Raw genomic sequence first — 15,328 nt, forward strand, 5'->3', positions numbered from 1 at the left:
TTGAGAGGCAATGAGAAAACTGTTTTCTAGTGAAGCTCACAGAAACAGATGAAGAAGACTTTTTTTGCCTTTGAGTAACTTATCCTTAAAAATGCCACCCCTAGACTCATGGCCCATACACACTTCAGAGTGATGTGAAAATGGGAGGAGTGGGCTCTAATAATAGCAGCTCTGGGCAGCTAACATTAGAGCAATGGAAAACTATAACAAAAATAGTTTTTTTGTGAGAAACTCCATACATTAACAGGAAAAAACTTCTGTTTCTCTACAAAGACTGGTGAAAAGACTGTAGCAAGAATTGGGACTGTTTTAACCATCAAAGTTCCAAAGTTTTTGTCTCTGTTGTCATGTGAACAAGGGAATAGCAAGTAGATAGGGGATGAAAAGGTTTTTCTGGAAGTTTATTCTGGTGTTCTTATTATTGTAGTTTGTCAATAAACTTTCTTTTTTTTCCCCTTTTAAGTTTTATGCCTGTTTTGCTCTTGTTCTAATCCATATCTCACAGCAAGAAATAAGTAATTTTCTTAGTTATTGGTTTAAAACCACAACACATGCATGTTTTGGGGTTTCCCCTGTGTGCAGAGAGGCAAACATTGCACCTGAAAAAGTGTCTACTGACACATGAATATTCTTGAATTTCCCAAAAGGCGGATATTTTGTAATATCTGTTTGCCATATTTGCAAGCTTTGCAATCCTCTTGGATTGACCGCGCCTGTAGATACAGGAGGTTTCACAGGCTGACAATCGGGGCAAGCACTTATAATTGCTTTTGCTTGATCTATAGAAATGCGAAACATTCTCACAAGTGCTTGCACATTTTGGTGAAAAAATGCATGACTTAGCTTTGCTTGTTCAAAAATATCTGGCAAAGTATTTGCAATAGTCATTGTTAATTTATCTGGATTTGCATTTCCTTCCTGGGAGTGAAGTGTGTGCTCTGATATGTGAAATAAAGTATTTGTCTTTTCTATGCTCTGTGGCCTGTTGCATGCACAGGAGATAACGATACAGATCATCGTTGTCAACTTTTTTTTAAAAGTGACCCTTCGATTCTCCTGACTATATTAGCTACATAAGCTGAGTCAGTTGTTAAATTAAAAGGTTCTTGAAGCCTTTGAAATAGTCTGACCACCGCTGCTAATTCTACAATCTGTGGGGAACCCTTTACTGTTTGAACATCCGAATCCCATGTTTGGGGTTTTGGGTTTTGCCATGTGATCACTGACTTATGTGTTTTTCCTGAACCATCAGTGAACAGTGTTATTGCATCTAATGGCACTTCACTGAATTTTGGCTTCTCTTTGAGGCTTAACTTTGATTGTAATAACTTATGCCTTGGGTAGTGAATTGAGCAGGTTCCCAAATAGTCTAACAATGCAATTTGCAATGACTCTGATTTTTGCATCGCCCAATCAAAATGCTCCCTCTTCAAAGGCAGATAAATGGTGACGAAATCCTTGCCTGTCATTGTTAACAACCTTGCTCTGGCCTTAATTATGATCTGCATTAACATCTCTAGTGTTGTGAAGATAGTCTTCGGAGACATGTAAGGCAAAAAAATCCGTTCAGTTATTAATAATGAATCTTATTTTGACTCATCCCATTGAAACATGAGACCATACAATTGCATATTCTCTCTTAACACTGCAAGAAAAAATGGTTGCGATATTACACAGCGATGGGCCTATCTTTGCTGAAGGGCTTCTATGACTTTTCCAAGTGCCCTTTGAGCCTCAGGTGTAAGAGTTCTAGGAGATTTGATGTTATTTTCTCCTCTTAGTAAATCAAAAAGCGGTGCGAGCTCATCATTAGTGATTCCTGAAACTGGCCTTATCCAATTGATATCTCCCAAGAGTCTTTGCAAATCCTGCAGGTTGTGGACCTGTGTCCTCATTTTTTGCGGTTTAATCATTTACTCTGTGTCCTGGGGTGACCTTATGATACTGGTATCCCAAATCGTCCGGTTTATGTTATATATTAAGTCCTGCACCTTTAAGACTGTCTTTGAAAGCAAGAGAGGGGGAAGAAGAAGTGCGCAGTGTGTTAAGGAAAACATCACTCCCACACACCCCGCTCCTGGACTGTGTTGTCTGCAGCATGGACAGACAGCGGGACAGAGCTTCTCTCTGGTTTTTAGTTAGTTTTAGCTAGCTGAGGCAGAGGAGTTCCCTGGACCTTCGTTTTTTTCCAATTTTCTTGGATCTGTGCAAGCCTGCTCTGGACTGAACACCCAGCCAAACCCCGGGAGCTCACACCTGTGGCCCACCGGGGCCTGGGCCTCGGCACTTTTCCAGCGCTGGAGGGACTGATAAGAACCTGAGCGAGCCGAGCTGCACCACATGAAAAAAGACTTTTCTTCCTAGACTTACCATCCCATCGAACAGCAAGAGGTTTTATTATTTAATATTACTCAATTTCTGTTAAATAAACAGCTTTTTCCACTTCTCTCCACGGAATTTTTTTTTATTTTTTTTTTTTTTCCCTTTTCCCGGACCCGTTGGTGGGGAGGGGCATTTCCCTGTGGAGATCCCCATTTGGAGTTTTCCTTCCTGATTTACCCTAAACTAGGACACTCTGTAATCAACCATCCCAGGTATTTCCATGGTGAAGTTTGTTGAATTTTCGACGTGAAAATTTCTAATCCTGCATTATGAACTTCTGCAATCACACTGTCACAAGCTTCTTGCATCTCTTTGTGTGTTGACACTGTAATAAGCAGATCATCCATATAGTGGATGATCATTGCCTGCGGGTGTTTCTTTTGGGCCAGAGACAACACTCGTGCTACATGCCATTAGCAAATCGTTGAATTTTTCAGTCCTTGAGGAAGGACTGTCCAATGGTATCTTTGCAAAGGCTCTTGTTTGTTGATACTTGGGACAGAGAATGCAAATTGTGGAGCATCTTTTGGATGAAGTGGAATATTAAAGAAGCAATCCTTTAGATCAATAATCACAAGCGGCCAATCTCTTGGGATCACTGAGAGATTGGGCAGTCCAAGCTGGAGTGGTCCCTTCTCTTCAATGACATCATTAATCTTCCTAAGATCATGAAGTAATCTCCATTAATTGGATGTTTTTTTGTGAATGACAAAAATTGGAGAGTTCCAGGGACTCTTTGTTGGCTTGATGTGATTTTTCTGCAACTGTTCTTTCACTAATATTTTAAGAGCACTCAACTTCTTTTGTGTTAGGAGCCACTGGTCCACCCAGACGGGTGTGTCTGTTTTCCAAGTCAATCTCAAGGTGTTGAGTGCTGCAGAGACCCACATCAAAAATCCACTTCTATTTTTGTACCCCATTGTGACAGAATGTCTCTTCCCCAAACTGTAATGGGTTTGTGTACAACAAATGGACGAATGACTGCAGTCTTCTTTTCGGGCCCTGAAACTACAATTGCATATTCACTTTGCATACATAATGTACTTCCTCCAATTCCTGAAAGAGAGTTCAAGGGTACTACTATGCTCCATTCATTGGGCCAAAGGACATGAGAGATCGCTGTGACATCTGCACCTGTGTCTAGCATGCCTGTAATTGTAATTGTCATGTCATCACGTGTTAAATCACAGGTGAGTTGAGGTCGATCACGACCTATTTGCTTTATCCCAAAAACATGGACATCCGCATCTTCCTTGATAGATAGAGTTTGTACATTGGCTACTGGGGTAATTTGTCATTTCGCATTCGATGGCAAGGCAATGGCTTTAGCTATAGGAGTGTTATAAATGCAATGGCAAAATAGGGTTAATATAAACAGCGATTTATTATAAAACAATTTCAATCACAAACGGGAGAAAAAAACCACAATAAAATAAATCAGCGCAGCGCTGGGTGGACAGGGGTCTATACCCAGAGGTACAGATTTACCCAAATCCACACGGAGGGTAGACCGTCCAGGGTTTTTATAGGGATTTTGTGTCCTGAAGCTAAACTCCGAGCAGTCACTGTTCCACAAAGAGTCTAGATGGTTTGGTTGAATGGATTTCCTGGAACCGTCAAACTGAATCAATAGACAACTGGGCAGAGTCCTTTCGCATGTGAAAAGTTCTGACTGCCTCCTGATTGTATCTTTGGTTGGGCTCTTAGGGTGGGGTATCCAGATTCGATGTGGAGCCGTTGGGCATCTCGGCTGGGCTCCTCTCATTGTCTAGCCTGATTGCCTGTGTTCTGCTCTTTCTCTCAGGCTGATAAGCGTCGCCTAGGGTCGTTACCACCTGAATGGGTAGTTACTGCTGGGTCTGGGGAGGAATCTTTAGGCCACACTATATTTTTATGTGGTCTACATTGTTATAAATAGTTGTATACTTATTCCTTCTTTCACAAATTTTTTCCAAAGTTACATTTATCACAGTCCCCCGCCTAATAATTTATCACATAAAAAATTCGTGTCATTCCATTTATTTCTAAATGAGGGAGAACTGTGGAGTTTTAGCTACATTCGTCCTCTTCCCAGTCTGTGAGTGAATTCTCACAGTATTCCTGAGAAGAGTTGTTTTTATTTTCAAATTTCCTTAAGGCTTCTACTGCTTTCTTGTTCTCTCTTTTCTCCTCTAACTTCATTAGTTTAGAAAAAGGAGTGGGTTTCCCTTGTGCTTTTTCAGGGTCAATTGGAAGGGTGGCAATCTGCATTCCTTGCACGACAGAGTGAATTAATCTGATGAAGCAAGGAATCAAACATGGGAGGAAGATGATCCTGGCAATAGAACAAGATATAAAGAATACTAACTTTTTCCACCAAGCCCCCTGCCCAAATATTTGGTCCCACCAGGAAGCCTGCAGAATCCAATTCCATTTTTGTACTGGTACATGTGCTACTTTCTTTATTTCGGCAGCTAGTCCTTTTATCATTTCTCCATAATCATCTATTTCCATGCAACATTCGGATTCATTGTATTTACCGCACACTCCTCCTTCCTCGGTTAGCAAATAATCGAGAGCTAATCTGTTTTGGTACACAAAATCTCTCATTTGTGAATGTTGCTTCGCTAGGAGTTCTAGGGCCTCTGAGATGTGATTGGAAACCACTTCTACTACCACCTGTAACCTGATAAGCCTGTTGAGAAGGTAAATGGGAGTCCGGTAACCCCAACTGCCATCATTTGCCCACGTGGCAGGCCCATAGTACTTAATGATTCTCTCAGCAGGCCATTCTTCTTCTTTCCATTTCTGACTGCCTCCTGCCATTGGTAGTTCCCATTTTAATTCCCTCTTTTGTCTATTTAATGTTTCAAAGAGGGGAGCTCCCAGTAATTTACTTTCTGTTCTGGGTAGAGTAAAGAAAAAGGGCCTAATTATTCCGAGTGTGCAGGAGCCCTTCCATTTCTTGGGTAGCTCACTATATGCTTTCTTGCCACATATCCAGTAAATACCGTCGGGAGCTTCCCAACCTTTGTTTGTTCTTGCCGGATCATCCCAATATTCTTTTAGGCCTTCTAGTGCATGGAAGGGATTGGCCACAGAGTTTTTATACCAACACAGTTCAATTATTTCGACCCATTCACAGTGATTTCCCTGGGTGCGACTCCAATAGCCCACGGGTGGTTCAGGTTGCCACGTTTTTGATTTAACGTCAATTCACTGTGAGTGTGTTTATACACGGGGTATAACCTACTAAGTCTGTGAATTCCTTTCCCTCTCTGCTAATGCAGATGGTACCAATTATCCTTTGGTCTATCACCCATCCCTCAGGTCTTCGTGTCGTTTTTGACATTTTTGAGCCATCCCATTTTAGGAGTTGCTCTGGGGTGAGTCCCTCTCCCTTCCAAGGCCACCTTTCAGCCGATTTTAAACCGCCACAGATCCAACAGTTAGATAGACCTAATTCTGTGGCTATTTCTTGCATTAGGTCTAAGAAAAGATTCTGATTGGGGGCTGGTAGTCCCCAGTTACTGTATTGTTTTTCTAATTGCTCATAGTGCTCGCTAAGAGAGTTAAGTTTCTCTCTTTCTAGTCTCCTTTTCCGAATTTCTACTTCTTGCCTTTTTAATTCTAGGGTTAGTTGCTTTATTTTGCTTTCAGGGTTCATCCCTTCCTCATCTCTGGAGAAGCAGAACACTTGATCAAATTGTAAACATACTTGGTCATCATCACTTTTTAACAAATCAAGAATTATTGGTTCATTACTAAAGGAGGCTTTTTCTTCATGTTTTAAATTTTTACCTTCCCAATACAATTTTCCTCCTATGGTACACGTTTTTAAGTTTGCTTTATTGTAACACAAAGGGTTGACTTTGTAATATGCTAAAAAGGTGGATTGTCTTCTTCCTCCTATCCAGACAGTTTTGTTGCATTGGCTACAGATTGGAATTGGAGGAAGTCCTACTCTTCCTACTCAAGTCCTACTAACAACTGATTCAGCAGCCCGAACCACGGAGAAGGGATGGACACATGCCAGTCGAATTAAAGGACCTGTGGAGCCACCAAAAACTAATAACTGGGAAGTGGTTAGCCCGGCTGGGAACCTGAGACTTAAAATATCCCTAAAAAAATAACATCTGAAAATTATTAATCTGCTTAGAAACTTATGAATAGTAAACTCCATAAAGGCTTTTATATAGAATATAAGATACCCCCATCTAGTAGTGAGGAAATATATAATAGTAATGTTAAAATAGGTTGTGCTGTATGCCAGAATTGTTACCCTTTTGTTTGTTTTAAATGTATAGTATGTGAAGAACATTGATGGACCCACTGTCATAGAGGCTACCCACCGAGAGGGGTGTGTAGATTTTGCTACATTGCCCAGATGAGAGTCTTGAGTCTCTACTTCTCTTTTATACCTGAGGTGGTGTCCTGGGTTGCAGTATATTCTATCACCATCCTCATGTACTGTTGAAACCAGGTGAGGCAGTGCTCCCTGCCTCCCCCCCCCCCCCCCCGGGCTACCTTCTGTTAATGGGCCCATCAATGCCCTGCCCCATGACTCATAGATAACTTCCCCCTGTATTGTCCCCTGTTAATGGGCCCACCACTGCCTTGCTGCATGACTCAGAGATAACTTCCTCCTGGACTGTTTTCTGTTAATGGCTCATCAAGGCCTTATCTCATGACTCACCATCCCATTGTGAGATGCTCCTCCCCGAGGGAGGAGCCAAGCATTCCATACTGGATATAAGCTGAGAATTCGAACACCACAGCAGCCCTTACCTACGGGACTTCCAGAGGACAGGAGCTACTGCTGGACTTTCAGCTGAAGACCAGACCCCCTTTCTTCCAGAAGATCACGCTTCAACAAGACCACCTCATCTGGACGACTACCATCACCCTAACAGGGTTCCAGGCTGTATTCTGACTCTGTCAGTGTTTTTGATATTATTGCATTTATTCTTTTTATCATTTTCCTATTAAATTATAATTCTGACTTGCGATCTCTCACTGGTTTGATTTCAAACTAGTACAGGTGGGTAGCTTTGGTTTTTCTTCTCATAGGAGTCCTAGACTGCCCGTCCTTAAAACCTGCCCCTGAGTGGTAACACCAGACCTCCCCCTTTAGTTCACAGAGATTATACTGAGTGCCGTTAGACAAACAAAGCCCCTTTTGTCGTTCTGGAGGACAGTCAATTATTCGTCCAGTATCTGTGGCAGTTCGACACTGCTCACACTTCCCCAGGAGACGCTCCCCCGGAGGTACCTCAGGACTCATTCCCCTGGCCAAGCACACAGCTAGACTCAGGATGATTAGGATTCCCCACCGCTGTATCCCTTTGCCTTGCCCTTCGCACGTATAAAAATATACGGCGGGGATTGCCATCTTCTTGGCAGCAAGGATAGTCTTCAGGGGTCCTTGTAGTCCTTATGGCATACCTTCTTTTAAAAGTTGCCCACCGGGACGACTTGATTGTGTCTGTCCTGCACGGTACCTTAACTGTCTTTCGGCACTCAATTTCTAAAGCTTCTGCCTTGGAGTCTAGTTTACCTCTTATCCCCTTTTGAAAAAGCAGATACCACTCAGAAGAGTCAAGTTCTAAGCACCCCGCCCGGGCAGCAAGTATTAAGAGACGGCTAGTCTCCTCCTGTTCTTTTTCTAGACACTTGGTACACGATCCCTTAGGCTTGTACCCTCCCCAACAGTGGGTTACCCAAATCTGTTTACAATAAGCGCAATTAAAATGTATAAACGGAAAACAATCACATTCAGGCATCTTCTCTTGGTCTGGAAACTCTGTAATTTATCTCACTGAGCGGATCTCCCTCTTCTGTATAGGGTAAGGAAGTGGTCACTTGCTGTCTCGTATTAAATTATGCTAGGGGTGCAGTATAAGAATTCACCACAGGCGGCGCTCTAGTAAACGGCTGAACTTCCTGTCGATCATGAAGTGGTGCTGGTGGAGTAGCATAAACATTAATTGCAAAGGTTGGGTTACTATTTGAAGCTATAAGAAAGTCCCTCAAACAATGCTTCAACTGGGAAAAAAAATTCCAGAAAAGTTCCTTTGGAACTGTAGGCATTGGAGCTGAAAGAGATAAAAGAGTTAGCTGGCTGCTTTATGGGTGAAGGGGTAAACCAGGTGCTTGGAGCAGCTGTGCCAGATGCTGTGACTTGAGAAGACAAAGGTGTCTTCATAGGAACACCTTGACCAGCTGAGACTTCTTTAATATCTCCAGCTTTTGTACCTTTAAATGAAAAGCTCAAATTATCTGTGAGCTTTTTCGTTCTTGTTCCTTAATTTCTGCCTTTTGGCTACTTTGTCGAAACCATTCCAGAGATGCTGGACTTTGTATTGATGCATCCTGTAACCCCGAGTCCATGTGTGTGAGAGGATTTGCAGGCTGAAAGAACTGTGCATTAGCACAGCCGTAGTCAAAAGCCTTTTGGCTTTGTATGGTATTCGGCGAAGCCACCTGCTGTGGTAGAGTTGTTGTTTTTTCAAGCCGTTGTTGCTCTGCTACTGATAGTAAAAGGCCTTAAAATCTTAGAAAATTCGGGGACTTAGAAAGAAAGTTAGGTTTGGAAACCCCTGGGAAACGCGGTCCCTGGAAATGTTAGGCCTTGTGCTTGCTAAAGACCAGGTCAAGCTGCACCTGTGTATTCAGTATATGATAAATGATACAATTGTTAGATGTGATTAGATATAATTATTGTTTAGAGAACATGGGGAACCATGTTAGGGGGCTAAGGGGGGACCACGAGAAATTCATGCTTGGGTAAAAACAATGCATACAATAGAACAATGTAAGTTTAATAATTAATATGTAAGTTGCATAACGATAGAGTATAAAATATGTTCAACTCGAAAACCCAAATCGGGTCAGATTTGGGTATGTGTACCCCTGACACCCAGAGCTCTTTAAATAAAGCACCTTCATATAACCATTCGTGATTATGTGTGTTCCTGAACGCTAACACTACAACTGCATTGCAAAGCGAATTCAACTTTAAAACTGCCGCCGTTGCTTGCTGGCATTGCAATTCACCCGCCGCCGCTGCTTCCTTTAGCATCAGTTGCCATGGTGACAGGGCTGCAGCGGTTGGCGCACGTCGCGGCTCCGCTTGTGCGCATGCCTGCCCCCCCCGCGCCGGGCTGGCCACAGAGGGACGGGGCCACGCCTCCCTCTGACGTGTGGGCGGTTCCATGACGTCAGTGGGCGGTGCAGAGGCGCTGCGGAGGCCGCAGGGAACGCCCCCGATGAGGGCTGGCTTGGGGGCGGTGACGCGGGGGGGATATCGAGCGCCGGATGTGCTTGCGTCACTGCTGACGTCACATTGACTGGCAGCTGTGGCTCAAAGCACACCCCTGGTAGGCGGGGCGCAGGGGCCGCCGTGCCCATGGAGGTCCCGAGCTGCTCTGGGTCGGGCCGAACCCTCGCGTACCCTCCCAGGGGGGACAGGGCTGTCCCCTCCACCCCCCTAGGGCCGGAAAGGGGCTCGGCTGCCGGCACGCAGGCGGCCGAGGAAGTTTCCCCTCCCTCTTCTGCCTGCAACAGCGTACCGGACGCTGGAACAGCTCCAAAAGAACCCAGACACTCTGGCAAAAGTTCCGAGCCGCCGGAACCGCCTTTTTGCAGATTCTGCTCGCGTGTTAGAATCGCCCCCTCTTCTTCAAACGACTGTTCCTCTGGGTTTTCAACAGGATTAAACATTCCCTTTGCTAAAAGGGCATTCAGGGAGGCTCTCACAGCCTGAGCAGACTGCAAGAATTCCAAGAATTCTGCAGCTGACTGAGACAAGTCCGCCTGTTCTTTATCTGAACCCATATTCTCTATTTCTAACCCCGTCTCCTGCTTTTGCAGTTGTTCATAAAAGACATCGCATCTTGTATGGCTTTCACTGCTGTAATTTCCTCCTTTGAAAGGATTTCCAACACTGTGGGTGTTGTCTTGTGAGCCAAAGGTGTCCCGATCCCCATGGAATTACTGAGGGCAGAAGCAGACCCAGCCTTTTCCGGCATATCCACCAGGGTCTCCCTTCCTGTATCTGGACCCATCATGTCCCTTGCCTGGGTTTCAGGGTCCCATTTACTGATGATTACGTCATAAATCACTTTAGAAGCCGGCAGAAGTTTAGTCGCTGCCTGGTCTCTATGAGTGGCCTTTTCATATACTGTCCTGTTTATGTTATCCCACAGGCCTGGGGTAAAAATTTTCTGTGAATCCACGTTAGGGAATTCTGCCCGTATCCAGGATAGAAGGCTTTTAAGCTAATCCGCGGATACAGAGATCGGGTGCACCATAGCTTCCAAGATAGCCAAAACCTCCCTCTCAGCTCTGGACATACAATTTCCCATATTTTTGCTCCCTTTTGACGGCTTACCTGACCTCAGGGTCAGCTTTCTCTCAGCTCCTCTATCCGTGATCCGTTCCACAGCTCACAGACGTCTGGCTTGGCTTGTCCGCTCTCACCAGCACCAGGATTACCGAGATCTTCTTTTTCCCCTTTCCAGGGAGTTTTCCAGCTTTCCGCTGTCTTTTTCTCTCTCTTTTTTTTTTTTTCTTTTTTTTTTTTCTTTTTTTTTTTCTTTTTTTTTTTTCTTTTTTTTTTCTTTTTTTTTTCTTTTTTTTTTCTTTTTTTTTTTTTTTTTTTCTCAACAGGAGCCTTCCGTTCAAAGTGCCACAAGTTTGGGCGACATTTGTCTCGTTAGGGACTTTCAGATTAGGTTCTTTTTCCCTTTGAACTGAAGATTGACAAGAGGGAGGTAGTTTTCTCTTGTTCGGTCTCAGTTTATTTTTTTCTTATCAGCATTACAAGGTACAAGGAGCTATGTGCACTAAGATAGAAAAGGCGTAAAATGGCTAACAAAGATCCTCTTCAAGGTCTTTTATATGTCCATTAACAGATGCCAACTAAATTATTTTTCTTAGTGACCCAATGACCCAACACTTGTGTGCTGCACTGTGGCATTTTTTACCCAATCACTTACTACTACCCAGAAACCCCTAGGAGAAGAACATGAAGAAGAAAGAAGAAGGACAAGAAACAACACCCTAAATCCTCCATCTTGTCTTTTGCTCTCTAAACTACCTTAAACTCTAAACTTCAACCCATTCACCCAGTGACTCAAGAAACTTTCTAATTCACACACATTTTCAGTCTTTTCTACTGAACTCTAACCGTTGTCTCCATGGTGCTATGTGAAACTCAGTGCTTTCTTGGGTGTCAGAGTTAGGCATTACAAATAAAGGTATATATCTTGCATCTCTGACCCCAACACAATAAAGGGGTTTTACCCTTCTAATTCTCTCCCTGATCATGGGGAGTGGGGTAGTGAATGAGATGTGGCTCGGGGCTTGGCTGCTCAACTGGGGTTAAACCTTTACAGTGATGTAAGTCCTGCAGGGTGTGAGGTTTAACTTTATATTTGTAAAGCAGAGGGTAAGGGTGGATTTCCTTTCCTGTGCTATGTACCTCTGCCAAGTGAAGCTTCCCAGAATGGATGCTGGACTATTTGAGGAGCATAAATTCAGTACAGTTTAGGCAGCAAACGTAATTTATAAACCAAACTCCTTTGGAAACCAAATTTTCTCCCAGTCCCGAAATTTCCTATAACATTATGTGAATGCGTATGCTGTTCAGAGCGTACATATCACTTAACAGAAACCCAGCCTCATTAAGTTAAAAACCTGATACAGCCACACTGATGTGTCACCCCAGATGCTGGGAAAACAGCAGTCACATCAGGATGATGCCATACAAAGGCTATTTACTCTTTTTTTACACCTTAGCTCTGAAGAGAGGCACTGTGCATGCGTTGGGAGTCCCCATGTTGTTCTGAACATGGGCTTGTTACCCAGTGTGCAATTTGCAATTAGGTGAGACATTTCTATCCTTGTATTTCTATTTCTTTATTCTTGTTTCTGCTGAGTAGGGAGCTGGGTGTTAACTCACAAAAGGCTGGCCTCACGATAATCAGAGCTTTACACTACATGATTTAACAAACAAAGGCATCAACCTTGATCAGTTGCTGTCGCTCCGATTGGGAACGGCTTGAAGGAACGACCATGGACTCTCAAGGGAGTCACGACAGGAGAATTCCTAGTTTATTGCTTCAGCCCTGTCTTATAGACAGATACGTGGAAAAGTACAGAAAGGAAACTCTTATTGGTTAACAAAGTACTACACCACCATCATTGGTCAGGGGCACTCTGCCCCCCTTGACTGTCTCTTGCAAGGAGAAACAACAGGTTGCAAAACAACACCTGCAAGGCTGTTTTAGTATCTCTGAGAATTGTTTTAATTCCTTCTCATGAATTTCCCAGGCTAGGCTTCAGTCAGGCCTGAGAGCTATGTGGCTTGCAATAACTACAGGCACTCTGGCTCAGATTTAGCATCCATAAGTTGCAAATTACATAACTTTATTAACTAGTACTCAAACTGCTATTTGCTGGTTGTATATCTCATTTCTCATGGCTATTAGTGCAGGTGTTTCTTTTCCAGCTGAGTCTGGCATCGCTTTTGAGTAGGTGCTTAACGGGATTAATGGGACACGATCATCCGCTCCTGGAATTACCTTTCCCCCAGTTACTGCTCAGTCCTGCTGACTTCACTTCTGGTGGTTTTTGTTCAGCCAGCCCATTCACCCTGTGGTTATCTTCTCTTTTCCTTAAAACCAAAGATTAGACAAATGTACAATATTCACAATGCAACTGCATAATCATAACTGTCCAGCCAGATGAACAATCAAAAAACAATTGCAAAGTTGCACTCAAACCGCTATTCAGATTTGGAGGGTCTCCAGTCTGGAGGAGCTTGATGTAAACTTGGTTTTGGCTTACATCACTGCACACAAAATCACAGAAACACAGGGTTATTAGGGCTGGGGCCTCTTGAGGTCAGCTAGTCCAAGCCCCTTGCCAAGGCAGGGTCACCTGGAGCAAGTTACCTGGGAACATACCCAGACGGGGTTTTGTATTGGTTTGAAAGCAGACGCCTGTCTGCTAAGGAAGGCAGGAGCCTCCCTTAGAATGGAAAATGTAAACCTCTTCCCTCCGAATTACTATAATCTGAAATTAAGGGGCTCTCAGGCAAAGATATGAGAATAGGAATAACAGTTCTTTACTAGTATGTACAATAAAGCAAACAAACAACAACTCCGGCACTAGCAGCAAACAGGACAGGACACGGTGCCCGCCGGCTCGGCCGCAGGCGCTCTCCGCCCGGTGCAGTTCCGGGCACGGCCGGGAGGGGCGCTGTGAGCGGGGAGCGGGCGGCAATGGCGGCTCGGCCGGGACGGGAAGGGAGAGAGGCTTCGCTGCACAAACACCCCTGGGACAGTCAGCAGGACTTCCGGAGGCAGCAAGCTGGGACGGCAGAACGTCTCGGGGTGCGGGGCTACAGTGCAGCCAAAGCTCAGAGCAGTGCCAAAGAGGCGGTGGGGGCGGGGCGGGGCAGGGGGAGGCGGGACCAGGAGCCCGGGCACCTGAGCAGATGCAGTCACAGCGGCCCAGCCACAGCTATTGTGTCTGCAGAGCAGGCAGGAAGCTGCCCGGGGCCACCCACAGGCCAGGAGCCGCTTCCCCCTGCTCTCCTTGGGGCTGCCCTGTGCCTCTGAGGGGCTGCAGAGCAGATCACGCCTGTAGCTCATGTGGCTTTAAGGACGCCTCAATGCGGCAAGCAGCCCCAGCCAGCCTGTTCGAGCAGATCAGAGGATGGGTCAGATTAGAAAGACCGCTGTGGGTCAGCTGGTCCAGCCTCCCTGCTTCAGCAGGGCCATCCCAAAGCACATGGCACAGGACTGTGTCCAAACGAATGGGATATCTCCAGAGAGAGAGAGAGAGACCCCACAGCCTCTCTGGACAATCTGTTCCTGTGCGCAGTCGCTGCACATTAACGAAGTTCTTCCTCGTGCTCAGGTAGAACTTCCTGTGCATTCGTTCCTGCCCATTACTTCTTGCTCAACACCACTGAGCAGAGCCTGGTTCATCCTCTTGGCACCCCTTCCGCCGCTTTAGATATTTAAGCACATTGATGAGGTTCCCCTCTTAGTCGGCTCTCCCACTCATCCTCTCCTGAGGCTCTGCCCGTCGCTAGTGCCATTCCTTCCCTTCCCCTCCCCCGATTCCCGCCGCCGGAAGCGGCCTGGCGCGCGGGGCCTGCCGGGATTGGGCGGGCGGTGTAGCGGCGCGAGAGCGCGGGCCCGCCATCGCCGTGTCGCCGCTGCCCTCCTGTCGCCGGTGTCGCCTCCGTCGCGATGCCAGCCACCATGAGCCCGGCCGCGCCCGCTGCGCAGGAGGCGCTGGAAATCGCCGGCCGCATCATCGACCGGCAGATCCAGGATGACCGCTGCTACCCGGACCTGTCGGAGCTGCTGGCGGTGCCGGCGCCAGGTGAGCGAGGAGCGCCCGCTCGGGGTCCCTGTGGTCCCGGGCCCCGCCGCGGGGCGGCCGAGGCCGGCGCGGCCCGGCCGGACACGCGTGCTGGCTGTGGGCCCTGCTCGGAGACTGGGGCCGGGTGTGAGGAGGCGTCTCCATCGCGAGGTGGGGTGCGGGCCGTGCGCTGTCCGCTTTACTGCGCGGGTGAGAGCTGTGGATGTGAGCACTTCAGGAGGGCTGGGCTTTAGCTGCCTCATGTCCCTTTAAATAGAGACGAAAACGGCCCTAATTTTCTGTTCTTCCTGTTGGGAAGTCCCGTGCAGAATGCTCTTATGGTAGCCATGTGCCCACAACCATGCCTAACTTACAAGTAGCCTGGAAAGCTCTCTTAAGCTTGTTTGACTTTTTTATTGTCTGCAGCTTTGTGTCACACTTTTAAGGTATACTTCCACCAAAAATAAGGAGTTTTGTTCTCCTTAACACATGGAGGCAGCATTTCTTTCTCCATTAGTGCCGACTGACTGGCAAAGTGGGCTCTAACGAGGCATTCCAGTCGTGGCTGGATGCAGACAAAGAGTAT

General features: G+C 45.8%; 2 protein-coding genes across 3 annotated transcripts in view; one reads left to right on the plus strand and one right to left on the minus strand.

Annotated features, from left to right (window-relative positions):
- The window catches only part of WDR70 (WD repeat domain 70), a 145,727-nt gene extending 134,420 nt beyond the window's left edge, over positions 1 to 11,307 (minus strand). Inside the window, exon 1 of the mRNA XM_086867640.1 lies at positions 10,754 to 11,307. The gene's annotated coding sequence lies outside the window, so the exon portion shown is untranslated. The remainder of the gene's footprint in view (positions 1 to 10,753) is intronic.
- A 3,254-nt stretch (positions 11,308 to 14,561) lies between these two features.
- The window catches only part of NUP155 (nucleoporin 155), a 29,754-nt gene continuing 28,987 nt past the window's right edge, over positions 14,562 to 15,328 (plus strand). For both annotated transcript variants that reach the window (XM_086867637.1, XM_086867638.1), the window contains exon 1: positions 14,562 to 14,763. In XM_086867637.1, the coding sequence (XP_086723763.1) occupies positions 14,628 to 14,763 (136 nt within the window). In that variant the 5' untranslated portion in view covers positions 14,562 to 14,627. The remainder of the gene's footprint in view (positions 14,764 to 15,328) is intronic.

Source organism: Cyanistes caeruleus, chromosome Z (genome assembly GCF_971803275.1).
Source record: "Cyanistes caeruleus chromosome Z, bCyaCae1.hap1.1, whole genome shotgun sequence".
Lineage (NCBI taxonomy): Eukaryota > Metazoa > Chordata > Aves > Passeriformes > Paridae > Cyanistes > Cyanistes caeruleus.